General features: G+C 38.1%; 1 protein-coding gene across 1 annotated transcript in view; it reads left to right on the top strand.

Annotated features, from left to right (window-relative positions):
* LOC138189015 (homeotic protein proboscipedia) overlaps positions 1 to 21,358 on the top strand; it is a 68,631-nt gene extending 47,273 nt beyond the window's left edge. Inside the window, exons 2-3 of the mRNA XM_069131167.1 lie at positions 17,881 to 18,023; positions 18,116 to 21,358. Coding sequence (XP_068987268.1) covers positions 17,881 to 18,023; positions 18,116 to 19,999 — 2,027 coding nt within the window. The 3' untranslated portion in view covers positions 20,000 to 21,358. The remainder of the gene's footprint in view (positions 1 to 17,880; positions 18,024 to 18,115) is intronic.
* The last annotated feature ends 681 nt before the right edge of the window (positions 21,359 to 22,039 follow it).

Below are 22,039 nucleotides of genomic sequence, written 5' to 3' on the forward strand. Positions count from 1 at the left end.
CCGAGAGAAGACAAAGAAAAAGATCGAAGGGCAATCAGTATCATTTGAGGATTCAAACGTTATGCATCGAGAGGTCCAGACGAATAAAATTAAAATCGATTAGTCTAACGAATATATCGAGAAATATTATAAAGTCGGGTCGAATTCCTGTATCAAGCTAATTGTATTTATCATTAAATAATTTGTGACGTGCTCATTATAATATTAAATATTGTTCAATATATAAGTTTATATTAACCCTGTTAATTCAGTGTTAAACTCATTTGAACCACCTGTGTTATCTTAATCGAAACAGGGGAACGACTAATTCGCGGCGTCGGTTATCCGAATCGCAGCGTTTTCCTCGTGACCGCGTCTTTCCGCGAACGGTTGTATCATATACTGTGCTAAAAAGTTACAGAATTAGGACTTGTGTCACATTAATTTTTATAATACTTCTCGCGTCTGTGTTTTAATAATAATTTTTCAAATATTCTAAAAGTAATATTTTGAAATTTCAAAATGAAGATTAATTAATCTCTACCATAATATCGTATAACTAACCTAACGTGTCTACAAAACAGTTGTCCAGTGTTCTTCTCATAATCAGTTCCATAGAACCAATGGTAATTAACCCTCTTATTAATCCTCTAATTGTTTAGAACAGTATACTTCACATCTTTTCCAAATTCTTTTTCAAATTCACTGATCCACTAACTTATAATTAATTTAATTGTTATAATGTAACATTTTGTTATAATAGTATAATTGTTTGGAAAAAATGAGAGAAGTCGTTGGTATACTGTATGTAACTACTACCAGGAAAAATTGTACAAAGATCGTTTGCCATCGACAAGAATCGCGATACGAAGGTCTGAAAGTGGGCAACAGTCGGAGTGGCTGGAAACTGGAGCAGCAAAGTGGGAAATATTTTGCGGACTGCGGTGGCCAAGCGTGGTTCTTGCCTGGCTTGCCGTTAATTGATTATGGCTCGTACGGGCCGCGAACCCCAAAAAGCAAAGCGACCATCGCGGCCATTCCGGGTAGCGCCACCCTTCGCGTTTAGTTTTGTTCGTTTCCCTTGCCGTTTCCAGGCTACGCCTTCGTATAAATCTGTAATGAGCCACAGTTTACGACGATTCCACCCCCACACTCCCCTTTTCTCCCCCATGCGTTTCCTCCGGCGATTTATCCGCCACAAATTACCCGATCGCCCGTACACCCCGTCATCAGCCAATGAATAATTTTTCCATCGTTAGATCAAGTTTCTCCAAATACGTCTCACAGTCGATAATTATCTGTTTGATCGACAGAGTTTTTGAAGGTTAATCTATCTTTCTTTCTCTTTTACTCTTTTTTCTTATTATCGATTTTTATTATTGAAAAAATGAATTCCTTTTTTAAAAATTAGAATTATCTCTTGCAAAATCCCTCGATGATGAATTTTGGAAATTAGGAATTACAAGTAACGAAATTGCCAATAAAAGAATGACACTCTACGAGTAAATCTTACAGGTTATTAGTTACAATATTCGATTGAGTGTAGAACTTTGAAATTGTAAATGCATAATCTACGTCACTTTACTAATATTATTAGAATGAATTATTGAATTTTATTATTAGAATGAATTATTGAATTTTATTATTAGAATGAAAATTATTGGAATTGTTGAAGTGGTCATCGCTTCTAAGAAAACTACATCTGGTCTTTTTAGTTTTCTCAACCACTGAAGCCATCGACAGCGTATAGACAATAGACTGGGACGAAGGCAGACCATAGACAGTAGACAGGCGACGATGGCTTCATGGTTTTCAGTTATAGGGTGACATTGCTAGCATGCACCAGCTCAAATTATATTCCTACTTGTACTTACACTTCAATATTAAAATATATTTTCTACTTTACAACTTAACCTCAACCGAATAACCTCAACGAGAATATTATTAGAAAATTATTGCACATGAGGACCCTGAAGAGAAGACTGTCTGACAATTACGTTCGGTAAACACGTAATCACTTGAACCATTCAGAAGCCAATTCAATTGCTCAATTGCTTTGTTTTTTAAAAACGTCTGAATTTTAGTATGAGAATGGCTGATTGTATAATAAGTACTTGAGAGACCAAGCGATTAATCTTGACGAGGCTGGTCCATTCAGCTTCCGTGTAACTGATTTGCGCTTTTGATGCCGAGGGGAAAGTTATGCTCTTTTCAACAACTAGCTACGCTATACTACTTACAATTTTTTTCGAAATCTCCATCTATAAAACATCAATATCAAAAGATCAGAAAGAACGAAAGAAAGTTTCTCAGCTAACCTTATTTCAACTTTCACCTTTCGAATTAACGAAAAATGTAATTTCTAGATAATTTCATCGCCATATACGAAATCGAAAGATCAACCTATAGAGTTCAATAAACCGGTCACTGTGAGAGTTAATGGAGAACAGGCGATGGCGAGATTTCACGCTGACCCGAAGCGGTCTAGAATTTCGAGCAGTCGAGATGATCGAGGGGTTATCGATTAACTGCGGATGGGCCGCGTGCTATCGGTTCTCTACCTGTTTCGGACACGGAACCGGCTGTCTCCTCGTTTGTTTCCAAGTCTCGTCACTCATTTTTCATGCGTTTACGCGGTCCTCGACGTCGAAAGGAACAGAGCAAGAGGGATATACTAAAGCAAGAGGAAAAGGAAGCGGCTCTCTTGTTCACGTCAGTCGATAGAGCGGCTCTTTCCGTCCTTTGTTCTAGCCCGCAAGTTTTCTTCCTGCGGGCCAAGGGGAAACAAAAGACAAATTACAAAGACGGCCATCATGTGACCCTTCCCACCTGTCTATAGGCAACTGGCCCGGCCAACGAGCCGAACCAGATACGAAGAATTCCAAGCAGGACCACTTTCTCCATTCGTATTCTTCTCTCGTTTTCATCTACTTTTTAGTACTACGAACAACAAAATTTGCCAGTATGACGAGTTCTGAATTTTTTGTTTTTACGACTACAAACGCTTTTGACAAAATTAATAAGTCGCGTGTGGCGCTGTGCGCGCTTAGCGCGCTCCCACGACCCCCACTCTTTTGAACGATGCAGGAGCGTATTTGGCAAGCAATTGGATGCAAATATTTGCAGATTTTTTAATTTGCATTTGGCTATTATATTTTTTATTCAGTCTTCCTCTATGTCTGATCGCATCGCTTAATTCAAAAATGGTGCTGCTATCGCTGAATTTGTTGTTCGTTGCATCATCAAAAATTAATTAAATTAATTAAACATAAATCATCAAACAACGATTCACTTTGACTTTTGTTTTTTTTACATTTATGTGTCATTTTTATAGAATTAGAAAATTATTCTATTTCATAGAATAATTTTTGTTAGAAATTATCGGTAACAGATTGAAAATGGAAATGGTTTTTAAACAGCTGTTTCCTTAGGGATTAGAACACCAACTTTGAAATAACAAAATGTACAACGATAAAACACTTCATAAGGTGTGCTAGACGATCGGCACAGATCTACCGATGCACTGGCTGTACCGACTGCTTGTTTCTACATGCTTGGAATGTCAACATTCGGTTGTTTTGCTAATCATTTGTCAGAAGAATGCGCGAGGCTTCATTACCCTGGTAACGTAACAAAAACATTTGTCTCTGGTTGCTTAAGTCATCGATTCGGTCGAAAAACATGGAAACGTGATATCTCGTGACCCGGACACAACGTTCGGTTTGCTAAAAACCAGACATCTCGTGACTCGTACGCAGTGTGTTAATATATTTGCCTCTATTTACTTTGTTATATTCATTGTATTATTATAACCAAACTAGTATATTTAGAAACATACATATTAAAAATTGATAGTTTCAGTGTTACAAAATACCTGGAGGATGTTCTTCCATCGATTGCAACATAGTCGTATGGATTTTAAATTCAAAATTTGGATGTAAAAAATTGTTTCTTGGGACAGTTAGAGGGAACTGTGTTATTAGGTTGGCAACTAAGTGATTACGGATTTTGTAATATCACTTAATGACAAAATCCGCAATCACTTAGTTGCCAACTCAATGTGTTGTATTTTTTAGAAAATTTAATTTCTGAGGGAAGATTAAGTTTCTTTTGTATCATAATCGCAAAGCTTTCAATTTCTTGACCCATTTGGACGAAATCTAAGAAATTCCATATAAATCTTCCAAGAGAACGAAGAGAAGAAATAAAAATGGTCGGATGAATGGTGACGTAGAAATTCTGATTTTCATGAAGGAGCGTGTCATTTTGTTTTGCTCAAAGGAAACTGCAACTGAACTGCTCAAACAACTGCTCAAAGGAGAATGTGCGAAGCGACGGCCGACGGCCCGTACTCGCTCGATGAATGACGAAGACCGCTTTAACAAGACCACAGTTATTTTAATACAACTGTCTGAAACTCATTTCGATGTCACTTACCGTCGTTATTTTTCAATCGTGAAAAAGTTTCCATCTCGAAAACGCTGCTGCCTTTGCAAATTGTATTACATAATTTTTTTTATTTTATAATTAGAAATTCGAGCCGCTCTATGAGCTTTTCAATGTACAGAACATTTACTATAACATAAATAGGTATATTGTAATATATAAATTTATTATAATCTTAGTTAACAAAATTCTAGCTACAACTTTAGAAATTTAGAATTTGGAACAATTTATTTTGCAAATTTAATTTCTCTAAATTCCATGTTACATTCGAACGAATGTTCTGGATTTCAAGCCCTGGGCAATTTTCACGAGAAATCAAAGGTAGGAAATTTTTCCTGTAAGGTGTTGGAGGAAGACACAGAGAGAGAGAGAGAGAGAGAAGCATTTTCGAAAGCGTGTCACAGTATTTCGAAATATAAATTCTATTTCTGTGGCGCGTGTTGCTCCACGCTCCACCGTTCACGCGTCACTCGCCGCTGTTCATTCTGAGAGCCAAAACCTGACAGTCCGTCATCCCCTTGGCCACTCAAGACGAGAATGAGACTCGACGTTATCGACCATGGTATTTTTGTTGCCACCGAAAGTAGCCATTCCGGCTGTTATTTCTGTAACGCAGACGAATGGTCAAAGTTCTATCAAAACTTTGCGCCTCCTTGCGAATAGTCAAGAAACTTCCTTAATTTTCTTCCTCTTTTTATAGATATTTCAAGCTTGACAAATTTGGAATTGCAAATTTTATGTAATTTTTTAAATAGAACTCAAATTCTGTGTATATTGGATTGGCAACTAAGTAATTGCGGATTTTGTCATAAGGATGGTATTGGCAAATCCGCAATCACTTAGTTGCTAACCTAATATATCGTTCACACGAATAATCCTCGTTTGGTATTATATTTATTGTTTGGAAAATGATGAATAAATTTCAAACTGTAACGAGGATGATGAGTGGAATTTTGTTTTTGAATTGCAGAAATATTACTTGGAATTTCATGTAATATTTAGTGGTATTGTGTTTTATGTCCATTTCTATGTATTACGTTCAATCTGTTAGGTTGGCAACCAAGTGATTGCAGATTTTGTTGTTAGGTGATATTGACAAAATCCCCAATCACTTAATTGCCAACCCAATATATGCAGAATTTGAGTTACAATATAAAATTTGAGTTATAATACATAAAAATATTCAAATACACTAAATTATTGGGTTGGCAACCAAGTGATTGGGGATTTTGTCAATATCACCTAACAACAAAATCTGCAATATATGCAGAATTTGAGTTACAATATAAAATTTGAGTTATAATACATAAAAATATTCAAATACCCTAAATTATTGGGTTGGCAACCAAGTGATTGCAGATTTTGTTGATAGGTGATATTGACAAAATCCCCAATCACTTAATTGCCAACCCAATATATGCAGAATTTGAGTTACAATATAAAATTTGAGTTATAATACATAAAAATATTCAAATATCCTAAATTATTGGGTTGGCAACCAAGTGATTGGGGATTTTGTCAATAACACCTAACAACAAAATCTGCAATATATGCAGAATTTGAGTTACAATATAGAATTTGAGTTATAATACATAAAAATATTCAAATATCCTAAATTATTGGGTTGGCAACCAAGTGATTGGGGATTTTGTCAATAACACCTAACAACAAAATCTGCAATATATGCAGAATTTGAGTTACAATATAAAATTTGAGTTATAATACATAAAAATATTCAAATATCCTAAATTATTGGGTTGGCAACCAAGTGATTGGGGATTTTGTCAATAACACCTAACAACAAAATCTGCAATATATGCAGAATTTGAGTTACAATATAAAATTTGAGTTATAATACATAAAAATATTCAAATATCCTAAATTATTGGGTTGGCAACCAAGTGATTGGGGATTTTGTCAATATCACCTAACAACAAAATCTGCAATATATGCAGAATTTGAGTTACAATATAAAACTTGAGTTATAATACATAAAAATATTCAAATATCCTAAATTATTGGGTTGGCAACCAAGTGATTGCAGATTTTGTTGATAGGTGATATTGACAAAATCCCCAATCACTTAATTGCCAACCCAATATATGCAGAATTTGAGTTACAATATAAAACTTGAGTTATAATACATAAAAATATTCAAATACCCCAAATTATTGTTTTGACAACTAAGTAATTGCGGATTTTGTCAATACCACCAATGACAAAATCCGCAATTACTTAGTTGCCAACTCACTCTAATTTGCCATATTTAAATATTTTTTCCAAACGTATGACTCCCACGAACCGATAACATTGGTGTTCTACCATTTATCTTCTACATATAACCTACAAAATCGTTGCTATGAATAATTTTATTATATCAACGAAAAAAAAATAAAATCCTGGATGTTAAATAGGACCACACAGACTCTGATGAAGTGCAGAAATGACAAAATTTCCATGGCCCGATATGTCAGCTCTCGAGTGAAAATCTAGTCGAGATTACCAGAGATTTACACGACTTTCAAGATCCACTATTACATCACCGGCGAATCAAAAGATGTGTTCAATACAGAATAACCTCCGACATGCCATCAGCAACAAAAGAGGCAGCAAGTGCCGTCCGACAGAAATCATTCGAAACCGTCTTAGCGAGGAGAAAAAAAATCAGACGTCCAAACGGCGACGAGCGATAAATCACGTCTTTTGTACCGACTTCTTATTTTCATTCCTTACGGACACTTACGTCATCGATGACTAATATATTCCCTGGGTGGTACGCGAGGAAAGAATCACTTAGTGAGGCGGCTCTCCCCGCACGTTATTTGTTATCGCGCGATTTAGGACGCGTTTCGTTCCATCGGTTGCAACAAAGGTTCGCGTGCGACGCGTTTTCTGTCCGTCTAATACATCTCGATGGCATGGCGTCGTGTTTCGCGGACACACACCGCGCCAAACCGTCATTTATTTCTAGTGTGTGAAAAACCGCGCTCGGTGCAAAAGGTTAATAGCTTTCGCCTCGGTAGTTTATATCAGTAATTTCTTGTCCATCGTTTCGTCATTATCCACCAGGTTTCCTCTTTCGTCGCGAGCCGCCTCTCGTTTCTTTCTGAACTTTTCCACACGTGTTCACGCAATACCTGAGCAAAACCACGATATATCGTGGCCCTCTAGGCTAGTTTCAATCTAACTGGCACAGTTTCCAAAGATCTTCGATTATAATGTTCATGGCGAGAGATATTTTGTAATTTTGAAAGAAGTAGAAAAGTTCATGCTCAGTTGCAGGTCTAAATACGAAGATAATTTTGGTAATATCAGGCTTGACGACGCGGTCAATCTTGAAACTGTAGTTTTGTAAAAAATAGGAAATTTGACGTGTGTTCTTTTGCTATAGTCTTCGTATATAATATAATATACCCTAGGAAAATAACAAATTTTAATATTAAAATTTCAACTATCGATATCCATAAATTGTTCATATGAGAAGATCTGTCACGTTTATATTTTTATCATGTAACACGGTATATTTATAAATCCATCAGTTTTGCGTTAGAGAGCAAAATTATTATTTACGTGGCTATCAACTTGGCCTTAGTTTTACAACAACACCGGCTTACCTTCAGTCGTTTTGCGACGCCACAAGTGGAAGGTCGTACTGCTTTCGCGAATAATCGCATATCTTACGTTAAGTCAGCCTTATAATGTCTTTGCAATGACTCACCGACACATTTCTTTGTAAATTCTAAAACGTCTCTGCTCTAAAGTTGACATTTTTTCAATTATACGATATATTGAAAATCTGGAGAATTTTTGTCGAAATTAAACAACCAAAATGGCACAAAGATTCGGCTGAACGGTGGTACAAACGTTTGCAAAAGGGAGCACAGAGTAGCACGAGACACAACCAATAGGCGTGGAATATCGGCTGATTGACAGGTTCGTCCAGCCAATCGCGAGACCGAAATGCTGATGAGGCCCACGTCAATCACGCGATACTTCCATCTCGCCCGGCACGCACCCCTCTAACCACCCTTATCCTCTGAAAAGCCCACGCGCGGGATTTGCCGAGTTTCGAGCACGCCACCCTCTCTTTTCTGCACGCTCTCGTTCTTCCACCATCGCCCCTCTACCCTCGGCCACAGCCATTCGGTTTCAATAATTATGGTTCGTGCGGTTCCAACCAAGACAAGCTGCGATTTCGCGTTCAAAATGTCGATCGGAGATTGTTCTTTACTGTCGACGAACTTTTGTGGAATAAAGTGGAGGATCGAGGATTAGGTTGCCAACTAAGTGATTGCAGATTTTGTCATTACCACCTAATGACAAAATCCCTAATCACTTAGTTGCCAACCTAATAATTACAATAAGGAATTACTTAAAACAATGTTATTTGTTGCAAATTATTCTTATCGCACACTGTGTATCTAAAAATCTGTCAGCCATCAGCATCTCATATCTTGTTTCACCCACACTACCTTCCCCTTAACTTAATTTTCAACGAGCAATAAATATCCAAATATTAAACTCACCGTAGAAAATTCAACTCTGGATAAAATCAAGAAAGGAAACAAATCAAACTGAATTGCAGTAAAAAGCTGCGTAAATCATTTCCAAATACTATAATTATTCTACAAAATTCCTTCTACGAAAGTATAAAAGAAAACTAACTGAAGCCAAATGGAACTATTGGGTCGGCAACTAGACAGATATGTGTAGAAATTGACGAAAGTTGACATTGTGAGTTTTACATACACTGGTAGTCGTTAAATTATACATTTATTGACAATAAAATATCTTATGAATAATATTTTCCAAATTAATTGTGAAAATAAAAATTCCTAGGTTTTCATAGATTTTACCTTATCAGTTATGGGTGAATTTGAAAACATTATGGAATCCGAGTAATTGGACTGTGAATAAGCGGAGATTTTCTGCATCCACTAAATACCATAGTGAATACTATACATATATCAGATATTTAATATATCATTTCATATTGTTTACATCTCTTGAATTTTTGCGGTTTTACATTAGGTTGGCAACTAAGTGATTGTCAATGCCACCTAATGACAAAATCTGCAATCACTTAGTTGTCAACCCAATAACACAATCTTAAAAGTGAATTCTCCTTTCATAATTGTGAAAAACAAAATTGTTTCAATAATTGTTGTGAAAAAAGTTTACCATCTAATGATAAAATCCGCAATCACTTAGTTGCCAACCTAATACTTCGAAAGAGCAGAATTGGACGTAGGCAGTAGCGAAGATCGAATAGGTGAATTTAGCTCTGCTGTGTTTTATGGATCATTCTGAACTCTCGATCGAGTTATTTTTTTATTGTTAAGAAATTTTAATTAGTAGTATTAACGCATAGAACGCTGGTCATAGATATTATGACAACTGCTAATATTTATTTAATATTCATATTCGATTTATTATAAATCTGCTATCTTCTCAATGAAATAAAATTGGTAAAAATTTTCTAACAAATGGAATAAATAGATGTGTTGATACTTGTGATCGACAGTGTATGCAAAGATTGACAATATAGAAACAGGTATTGTATAAAAATGATCGTAGGTAATAAAAATCAGATCCGCCACAAACGTGTTAGAGTGGATGGTAGGGGCAAGTTAATTGAGATTGTAATTATTTATACAGGAAATGAAGACATTATAGAGCTGGTAGTACGGTTTAATGATTATTATCAGTTTCATGTTCTCTGAGAACCATGCGGTAGGACGATTACGAGATACACTGATAATATCAATTGTCAGAAAGAATATTATACCAGTAATGGCAGGAGTGTAATTATACAGCGGTATTTTTTACCGTAAGAAGTCAGTGTACTTGTTAATTTACTACGCCACCACACTTCTCGCCGTGAAAAGGTTGCTCGAAAAAAATATCACAAAGAACGTGTTTAACCAAAAAAGGTATCCTTCACGCCTGATCATCAACGATTAACCTAGATACGCCTATCATGCTTACAAAAGAATTATTGCAAGCTACCTAATTTTATTTTACTCAGCACTGTCCAATAACCTTTCAGAAATCGACTAACAATGATCAAAGACTTAATTCGTACATTGTATTTAGAAATCAAAATCAACTACTCTGAGAAATATCAGAAACAAAATTCAAGCTTATTTGACCGAAAAATAATTCTTTATTTTCCTTTGTATTATATTTCTTAATAAAAAATTTGCTCAGCACTGTCCAATAACCTTTCAGAAATCGACCAACAATGATCAAGAACTTAATTCGTACATTGTATTTAGAAACCAAAATTAACTACTCTGAGAAATATCAGAAACAAAATTCAAGCTTATTTAACCAAAAATATTTCTTTATTTTCCTTCGTATTATATCTGCCAAGAAAAAATTCTATCACAGTTGTATGTCGCAGAAACTAAAATTAACCCACCTCGAATTAATTGTTCTTTATCGACTGTTGTTAATTATGGAAGCTTTGGTTACGAAACGGCCGGTTGATAAATGATATTGAGTCGACAGAAAGCAAAAACGTTTTTTCAAAAAATTCTACTTCGTGACCACGATCCACGCCTTTACTACTTAGCAATGAATACAAAAATTTCCACGCTATTACGGATCGTTTCCCGGAATCTCTGGCGCGTTATCGTCGTTCGAGCAATATCGAACCGCGTTCCGATGCGAGTCGCGATAACGATGCCGCGTGATACTTAATGGGACGAGAAAACGCGATCGATTCACGACTGTGGAACATCGAAAAACGAGAAAAGGAAGAAGGAGGTAAAAATAGAAAGAAGAAGAAAGAGAGAAGAGCGAAATGGAGAGCACAGAGAAATCAGTGAAGCGTGCCGCGTTAAGTCAGACTTCACCTAAAGCTCGTTTTATCGGAGTTCTATAAATTCTGGCCGCGCGGCGCGTAGGCTCCGCCAGTGAATTCGCACGAAAACAGTGCTGCTAATTTCATAGGAGCCCGGATGATTTATGGTCGGCTGCAGCGTTCCGTTATTGCACCGGCCCGATGGAACAAGGATACGTCTCCGGCGCTGAACGTAAATGTCGGCTGGTGACGCGTTAATAGGCAGCTCGACCTTGACTTTTAAGCAGCGTAATTAACGAATCCGCGACACGCTGTGAAAGAAGAGGAAGGATCACGTTGCTCGATGGGATCTACGATTCGTTGCTAATTTACTGGCCTGTGTATTTTGCCACGTGATTAGCTATATTAGAATTTTCATGTAACAGCAGAACGTATACTTTCGTTCATAGGTTAGGATTTATGATTTCTAGCAGATTTGATAATATATATTGCTAAAAGTAATAATTAGAATCGGTAATTACAGATTTGAAAAATGAGACAGTATTATGAAGGATTTTATTGCATCAACCAAGACACCAGAAATGAGAAAGCCTTACGAACTACCAACTTTGTAGCTACCAAGATTATTATGATATTAAGAAAATGTAGAAATAACAAATGTAATACGCTATGCTGCAATTATTTCGACCAGTTTATATAGACGACGAGAAATTTCTTATTAATGCAAGTTGCCTAGTGTAAGATAAAAAGCAAGTAAAAAAATGCTGATGACAATGGATACACTGGAAAAGAGACACTGACAAGGTAATCCTACTTACATTGAATTCACCCCTTAAAACCACAATTGAGGAAGGTAATGGATACCCTTTATAACCATTACACACTATACTTCATCCCCACAAATTCATCCTTCAGGATAGTAATATATCACTGAGAAATACCTACTCGTATAACAACTTGGATATCGTTAGACCATGGCATGCACCGTATTACAATTGATGCGTGTTCTGACGAATGGAACGTTTGAAGAATGACACAGCTACCCTCGTAGAAATCTATACGTTTGATTGTTCGTTGTTGGAACGTTAGTTTCTTCGGAATCTGGTATTAGGTTGTCCGGAAAGTATCTTTCTTTCGCAATTTGTGAATTGCGTAAATATGTCTAAAAATTTTTAGGGATTTTCGGATCTTACAGATCTAGTAAATTTCTGAATTACGTAAACACGTGGAGAAATTAGTGAATTTATAAATAAATTTGTATATTATTTCAGTTTTAACTTCCAAGAGATTGCGGTTACTTTTATATAACTTTTTTAGCTTCCTAAAATTCTAGTAATATATTAGAAAGTGTCTTTCTTTCGCGAACGTGTTGTTTACAACAGTGCACCTTCGTACAGTGAAACGACGTCTGTGAAATGTGTTTATCTCAACAGAACAAAATCGATCGTACGAAATTCGACAAAATAATATAAAACAAAAATCCTTGTGCGTCTATTATTTGTCATAAAACGAAAGAAACTTTCCGGGCAACCTAAAATCTAAGAGGTTAAGTACTAATATCGTATAATTAATGCTTTCATGAAGTAACAATTGCCTGGTATAATATCTAAACTGTGAAACAAACATTAATTTAGTTTCCATTTCTTCAGTTACGTTCATAAAAATTCGCAATTAATTTGTGCACTTCTGTTGTACAATTTTATAAAATGTTTTATAAATTGCCTAGACGCGCACAGGCGATAATTTGCTAACTAATATTATTAACGAATTAACAAATTCTACATTATAGATAGACTGTTGAGAAATCACGTTATATACAAAGATATACAAATTTTTAGGTTATCCGGAAAGTGTCTTTCTTTCGCAATCGTGTTGTTTACAACAGTGCACCTTCGTACAGTGAAACGAAGTCTGTAAAATGTGTTTATCTCAACAAAACAAAATCGATCGTACGTAATTCAAGAAAATAATATAAATCAAAAAACATTGTGCGTCTATTATTTCCTCGTAAAACGAAAGAAACTTTCCGGGCAACCTAATACAATAAACTAGAAAATTACCATCTGTTGGTAACATACACAAAAGGTGTGCATACAAGGCAAGCACAAACAGTGTCTTGAAAGCGATCAGATAGAAGTATCGACGGTTCGCCACGGCAAATCCCAAGATGGAAATATCGATAAGGGCCGTGTCACTCACGCGACGCTCCCACCCCTACTCTCGGTTACTCTATGAAAACTCCACGTGCAGACTTAGCTGCACCCACCCCTTCGCGGCGTCCATCCTTCACCCTCCGCAAGCGCTTCTTTTTTATCTGGCTCGTCCCTTTCTCGGTCTCTCCTTCGACCCCTGACGACTCATCGCGGCGCGGAACCACCCTTCGCCCGCCGATCCACTTGCACGCCATGGGGTAGTTTAGCATCTCAGCCCTGCGAAACGGAACACCCCCCCCCTGCACCCTCCTACAGCGCCACGTCCTAGAACGCCAGTTCTTCGTCCCTTTTTCCTTCTTCTCCTTTTTTTTTTTTAATACTGTTTTTACGTCCGTCGTTTTTGACAAAACAAACTCGTGTAATAATTGCGAAATACTATCGAAGGATGACTGATACGATGTTTGGAAGGACGAGAATCAGAAGAAATTAGTTTTCATAAAAGACTGTACGGTCGCCTTTCCTCCAGTTGTAGCAGACAATGAAATTGTAATTTAATCAATCATGAATGATACTTCGAAGTACCTGAGGAAATTCGAACTCTCAGAATTTTGCCTTGCGCCATCTGTTAACGCGAATCGTTCCATAGGTATAATCATTTCAGAATTGAATTCGTAGAGGAAGAACGTAAAATACTCGAACGTTAGATATCTATCGTGTACAATATCGTGTCAGAGATACTGCAAAATCTCACATCCTTTGAATTCTCCAGCATAGCAATCAAAGATCCTGTCGCTTCTGGGACACGATACGACGAAAAAAGGAAGGGGAAAAATAGCGTTCTGAGAAAGGAACGATTCAATTACTCTGGCGACAGTGAACAATCGTAAACGCTCTAAACGTCGTGTCCAAGGCGAGCCACTTCTAGCCAGCTCGATTTTCATACAAAGCGTACCGGCGACTGTTACGCGAGTGCTATTTCGTCATCGTCAAAGAAAAAGGAATTCTAGACGAAAAGGATGGAAAAAAAGCCACACAAGCAGGAAGAAAAAAAAAAAAAAAACAGTGAGAAAAATCGTCCTGTTGCTGTTACAACGTGGATCATGTGGATCGCGTTGATGGAGGTGGAAAAATCGATTTCAGCGAACGCGTTCGGTTAATTGCCGTTGCTTTATCGGCCACACGCTTTCCCAGCTGAATTTTGCATTAAGCCGTGTGTCGGCCATTTAAATATTCCCTCCTTTGCGAGGTTCTCCAGGTTGGCTGTATGAACGCGCGAATGTGCAAGCATATAGACTTTGATTGAAATATTACCCGCGTGTCAGCCGCCTGGTAAAATCCTGTAATTACGATAGCGGACTATTAATGATTGTTTACATCGTTGCAGCACGTAAATTACTATACGCCCTTAACCAGGAAGAGCAACATAGAGCCGTAATAAACGTTGTTTCTTACTTTGAAACCCTTTTCAGATGATCGCAAACCGTACGTGACTTCCTCTTCCTTCGTCGCGAAGCTTCCCTCGTTATCTCACGACAAGTTTCTTACCAGATAATAATTACCAGAGATGTTTCGCATCGACACGGAATACCGCCGGCTGAGAACTTAGCCGAAAGTTACCAAGGAACGATGAAACTCGATGGAACGTCGAGCGAAACAGTGGCGACGTCTACATGGGGCGTCTTAAACTAGCGCATTGTTCGCGCCATCGGTTTCCGCCGTCGCCCCTCGCTCACACGCCTAAATAATCATTAATTAAGCTGGCGTTTGAGTGTGTCGTAATCGAGCAAAAAGCGAATGTTCGCTTTTACTGGATGCTATGTTAACGTTCAATGGGTGTTCAGGGGTGACGATGTTTACGAAGCTCGTTTGGAGCTTCATCCTTTGACTCTAATCTGCAGAGATGGAAAGAAGTAGTGTGAGATAGCACAGGGACAAGAACAGTGTTTTGCTTTACTTTAATTCTTTTCTTCTTTAGTTATCGTATCTGATATTCTTTCATCAATTCCGCATGTGTTGAAATATTTGAAATTAACCGTATTTCTTAGCTTGTAAATATAGTTAAATAAAGAATACATAGGAAGAATATAACTGCTGAGAATTTTGGATCTTAATAGCCGAAATAATGGTATAGGAACACTAGATTTACACTTAGAATTCATATTAGAATAGTTATGTATTTATTTGATAAGCGATTTCAAAGATATTCATCGATACGCACTTGTACGCGTCTCTGCACTTTCTTCCATATCCGACTGTTAACCGACTGAACACTTTGTTTTGGAGATGCACACATATACTTCCACACACTGATATTCACATACAAGTATTACTACTACGCAGCTAACCTAGTCTAGCACATACAATTATATAGTTATATCTCAATAGTGGTACAATGTCTTCTGTTTGTAATATCAACTGTTAGAAAACGTTGAAACGAAGATTGGTATGAATTTCATTCTGTGTCTTGCATTTTACGATATTTTCACTTGTATTATGTCATATTCACTGTTTCGATAGTATTAGGTTGTTCGGAAAGTTTCCTTCCTTTCCTAAGGTGATAATAGATGAGCAACAATTTTTGTTTTATATTTGTTGAGAGTTTTGGATCTTAATAGCCGGAATAATGGTATAGGAACACTAGATTTACACTTAGAATTCATATTAGAATAGTTATGTATTTATTTGATAAGCGATTTCAAAGATATTCATCGATACGCACTTGTACGCGTCTCTGCACTTTCTTCCATATTCGACTGTTAACCGACTGAACAGTTCACATTCATTTGTTTTCGAGACGCACACATATACTTCCACACACTGATATTCACATACAAGTATTACTACTACGCAGCTAACCTAGTCTAGCACATACAATTATACATATCTCAATAGTGGTACAATGTATTCTGTTTGTAATATCAACTTTTAGAGAACGTTGAAACGAAGATTGGTATGAATTTCATTCTGTGTCTTGCATTTTACGATATTTTCACTTGTATTATGTTATATTCACTGTTTCGATAGTATTAGGTTGTCCGGAAAGTTTCTTTCCTTTCATAAGGTGATAATAGATGAGCAACAATTTTTGTTTTATATTTGTTGAGAGTTTTGGATTTTAATAGCCGAAATAATGGTATAGAAACACTAAATTTACTCTTAGAATTCATATTATAATAGTTATGTATTTATTTGATAAGCGATTCCAAAGATATTCATCGATACGCATTTGTACGCGTCTCTGCACTTTCTTCCATATCCGACTGTTAACCGACTGAACATTTTGTTTTGGAGATGCACACATATACTTCCACACACTGATATTCACATACAAGTATTACTACTACGCAGCTAACCTAGTCTAGCACATAAAATTATACATATCTCAATAGTGGTACAATGTCTTCTGTTTGTAATATCAACTTTTAGAAAACGTTGAAACGAAGATTGGTATGAATTTCATTCTGTGTCTTGCATTTTACGATATTTTCACTTGTATTATGTCATATTCACTGTTTCGATAGTATTAGGTTGTCCAGAAAGTTTCTTTCGTCTCATAAAGTGGTAATAGATGTGCAACAATTTTTGTTTTATATTTGTTGAGAGTTTTGGATCTTAATAGCCGAAATAATGGTATAGGAACACTAAATTTACACTTAGAATTCATATTAGAATAGTTAAGTACTTATTTGATAAGCGATTTCAAAGATATTCATCGATACGCACTTGTACGCGTCTCTGTACTTTCTTCCATATCCGACTGTTAACCGACTGAACAGTTCACATTCATTTGTTTTCGAGATGCACACATATACCTCCACACACTGATATTCACATACAAGTATTACTACTACGCAGCTAACCTAGTCTAGCACATAAAATTATACATATCTCAATAATACCAAGTCCATTTTTATTGGGTTTCTCACTTTTATGTCAGTCGATTATAGGAGAAGAGAATTTCATAGTGGTACGAGATGATTGAAGAAAATATTCATGCGACTATAAACAATTAGTTAGGGAAGAAGAAGATAATCTGATAGATTTGAGAATACATATCAATCTTCTAAAAGTAAGTAAGATATTAAATAATTGAAATCTGTTGATCATAGACGAAAAGAATGATTAGACAATGACAGATTGTCGAGAAATGTAAAGCTCAACCCTATCGACGATAACAATGGAAGAATCGTATTTTCCCCGAAAGATCCGCATAGATTTGTTAACGCACTATGAGCATGAAACGCAATTACAATTTCTAAGCAATTCCCATTAACATAGCGATTAGATGATTAATTAGCGGATCCGAATGTTCGTAACTTATCCGACGCGATGTACACCTGTCAAACGATCTAAGATTTACAATTCGATAACACGCTTTATACTCGACGGAATATTTACGCTCTGGTAAAGTACTCTCCCATTTAAACGTTCTCGATCGCGAAAATATTGTGGAAGAATAAAAGAAATAAAAGAGACAATTTTCTTACGTTGCAGAAAATGGCCTGCCAAGAAGATTACGGACGGCGTACACGAACACACAGTTGCTCGAGCTAGAAAAAGAATTCCATTTTAACAAGTACCTGTGTAGACCGCGAAGAATCGAGATTGCCGCATCCTTGGACCTGACGGAAAGGCAGGTAAGAATGTTTAAAAAGAAATCCTCAGTGTACAGCCTTTCTGTATCAACTGGCTTCTAGCGTAAGCAAACCGTTCGTTCCACTGATTGCAGGTGAAAGTTTGGTTTCAAAACAGAAGAATGAAACACAAACGCCAAACACTAAGTAAAGAAGACGGTGACGAGAAGGATGGCTCGACGTCCGACGGAATGGAGAAGTCGAAGGGCGAGAAAATGCTGGCGATAGACAGCGACGAGAAGAAGAGCTGCCACAACTGTGATATATCTGGCGTGAGCGACGTGGGCAGCACACTGTCTGGTGACGTGACCGAACTGAGCTCGTCGGGTCGGCGAAACAGCAGTAACAATAATAACACGCCCACAGCAACGAACAATAACAACAACAGCAATCCAGCTTTCAACGCGAACAGCAATGGAGCCAGCAGCGTTGGTAGCACGAACAGCGTGTCCAGTTCGTTCGAAAAGATGATAGCAGACGATGACTCGAGATCACAAGACGGTAGTGAAGTGACATCCCCGAGCGTGGCTACCAAGAAATTGTCCAGCGACGTCAGAGTAAAAGTGGAGAGCGGCCACAAGAGCCCGAATCCGGGCAAGCAGCAAATTTCCGTCAGCAAGAAGTCTCCATCGGCGAATACCAAGGAACTCTGCTCGGTAAACAGCAATGGTGTCTTATTGGCAATGCCCGATTCGACTGTCAGTACGCCTGTACTGCCTGGTCAAAATTCTACCAGAAGTCTCACACCGTCTTCAACGCCTGGGACGCCAGTATCCGTTCAGTTGCAGCAGGGAAGTCCTCTGGGGATTCAAGCTACACACGCAGCATACATGCAGAGACCAAGAAGTTCTCCTTCGTCTACCAGCTCCGTGGCTACTCCCATGATGCATGGGTCGACGAACGCGGGCACGATGTCTCCTCACGGCGGCAGGAATATCAGCAACAATCAACAAACGCACTTCCCGCAACAAAGCGTGTACCAATCGACATCTGCCATCGAATATAGAAACGGAGTACCTAGTAGACAAGCTGTTCCGGCAGCCGCGCAACAAACTCAATCGCAAAACAATTATTGCTCCAGGGATACCTATCAACAACCTCGAATCTCCTACCCAGGTGACGTCCATCCCCTGTACGCCAGACAAAACCAAGTCCTAGGATCCCGAGTGGGTCATCACGTCCGTGCGACTACGGGCGCTGCCTCCAGGACGATGTACAACTCCAGCATGCAGTTTCATCAACAACAAAACCAATACGCCAACGCTGCAGGGGAGTACAACGGCTATACACAAGCAGGCCCGCCCTATCATGCGCCTTATCATCGAACCATGCAAGGTAGCAACGCCTACAACACCAGCCAAGGTTACTCAGCTCAGCACGACCAGACAACCGAAAACTACATGACACCGGGTAATTACGGCTACCCTAACAGCGGGAACTATCACTCCAGTAGTGAAAATCTTGCCTCTCACGGCCACGCTGCTGTGTCTGTTCAAACTGCGCAACATTATTACAACGACATCCAACAGCAGCAACAACATCAACAGCAACACACGGCAGAAGGTTACGTCACGCATCAGCCTCCCATGCATCCAAGTTCCGCAGACTATCGAGCAGGCACCAAGTGCCACCCAAACGCTTACTACGAGCAAACCAGTCAACTGCACGTCCATCAGGGCGGTGAAGCGTCCAACATTCCCAACAGTTACGTGTCTTCACCAGATCCGTTTCCAGCGCCAGGGATGACCACTACGGCAACCGCGATCGCCGCAGCCACTGCCGCTGTCATCACTCCGCCAGGTAGCGCCACCCAAGCGGAGGGCAACGCCGATTCTTACAATTACGGCAACTTCTACGCGGAACCAGTGCACACATCTGCCCCGCCACAATCCGCGGACAATAGCAACAGTTCGTCAGACTTCAACTTCCTGACGAACCTGGCCAACGATTTTGCGCCGGAATACTATCAACTCAGCTGAGTTCACGAGACCGAGAACCCTTGTCAGCTGGACTGGAGCGACGAGCAGTGTCTCCTGAACGCGTTGTACTGATGGCGCTCCTTGTGATCGTTGCAAGTGTTGGATTAGTAGGCAGTGGTTGTTGAGGAAGATTCGGATTTCAATGTAGGTGGATTAGAGTGACGTGAAACGAAAGCAGCCGTGGAATATGTGAATGTTGTGTGGGTGGTGTAAGTGAATTTCTGCGAGGTAGAAATTATCATAGTCGAAGAAGTAGCAATGAAGATTGTTTCTTCCTTTTTGTTTTGTTGAAAGAAATTTTAAGAATGGTATTGATTAAAAGCTGAGATTTTCTGTAATAAACCGAGCGACTAATTCATTATAAATATTTCCCTAAATAGAGTCGATAGGCTATGACCGTGTAAATAGGGTCTCAGGATCAGAAACAATTTGTTGCAGCCGCGAGATGGACTTTTGTTTCTTCGATTCGAATCGAAGTTTATGTGTGATGGACTTTCTAGATATTAATGAAACCATGATTATTTGAAAATGTAAATAATATTTGGTAGATACGAAGGATCCAGAGTTTCTAACACAAGACTCGATTTAAACAAATGCAAATAGAAACGTGGAGAGAGCATTTGACTGGATAATTCGATAACGAATTTCAATAAAGAGGAAATGGAGCGCATTCAATGATCTTCGTACCGGGCACTTTAATCATTTCCGTCCGTATCAATGATTGCTTCACCTGTACCGACCATCAACTGGAAGAAGTTGAAAACGCGTGGAGAAGACCGACGAGTGATTTTCAAACAGTGCGATTTCACGTTCATGTGACAGAGTGTGTGTGTGTGTAAATAAATTAGAAATTTAGAAAAATAGAAAAAATAACCAGGTGCAAGTGCAATCTTTCTAACTTAAAACAAACACGATTTCTATCGTGTAATAGATAATTCCATGATGATCGCACCGGTCTCCAATCGTTCGAGTTCGCGTGTGCTTAACGCGACGCCATATTGTTGCGTAAACGAAACAGCAACCGTATCGATAATGCTATTTCCTTACAAACCGTCATAACCTGTTCGCCTAACGGTTAAAAGGAAAACACGAAAAATATTTCAAATACTATAAAATATTTGGCAAAGTGAATTAGCAAATTCACGAGCAATAATTCTTAGTGGAATAACGCGTGTACATATAGGAAGCTAGTTAACCAGAAGATTTGCAGAAAATGAAATAAGAAAGAGAAGGTCGATAGTGTAGATCGCAACACAAGATAAGGACAGAAGACGGTAATCGTGGAAGCGTAAACGCTTTACAGGATGATGAAAGGTGTACTCGTAGTTTTTCAAGCAGATTGAGAACGTTTCGTGAAAAAAATGAATTTTTTTTTCACATTAAACGTCACGAAAGAGTTTGAACGATCCATCGAACGTCGACGAAGTTTCAATTCGTACACATTGCACGCAGTTATACTCTTTCGACGTTTATTTTCGATTGTACAAGGAAAGACAGATTTTTCTTTGCTTCTGGTTCTAGACTATGCGAGATACGAACGCTACGATGAGAACTTGATCGTTTCTTCGCCAGGATCATCCATCTATTTCGTCGTAATTTCTACTAGACTCTACAGATGTAAGCGAACCAAATAAAGGGACTCGCGTCGTTATCGGAGAAACAATAGCATAAAACGGTTACGAGATTAGATCACGTAGCTAGCGACGCGTGAAACCTTGATTTTCACCTCGACTCGACAGTGGAATATATTTAATAGTGCGCCAGTCGTCGTATCTGGTTTGTATAAAAAGAAAAAAAAAAAAAAGAAAAAGTAAATAACAAATGGCATTTAAGGAGCCACGATCGTTTACACGAGGACTTCTTTGTACATAGCGCGCTTACGATAATCGTACACACGGACACATGTACACACGGACACGTACACGCATATACATAGATACATGAGAAATACACATTGTTTATTCGATTCTGAATGTATGAATAACCACGCGATCCGAAGATTCCATCTTCTGAACGTGAAATGGAGAAAAAAAAAAAATG

Source organism: Bombus flavifrons, chromosome 18, assembly GCF_040668555.2.
Source record: "Bombus flavifrons isolate JBK064 chromosome 18, iyBomFlav1_principal, whole genome shotgun sequence".
Taxonomy (NCBI): Eukaryota; Metazoa; Arthropoda; class Insecta; order Hymenoptera; family Apidae; genus Bombus; species Bombus flavifrons.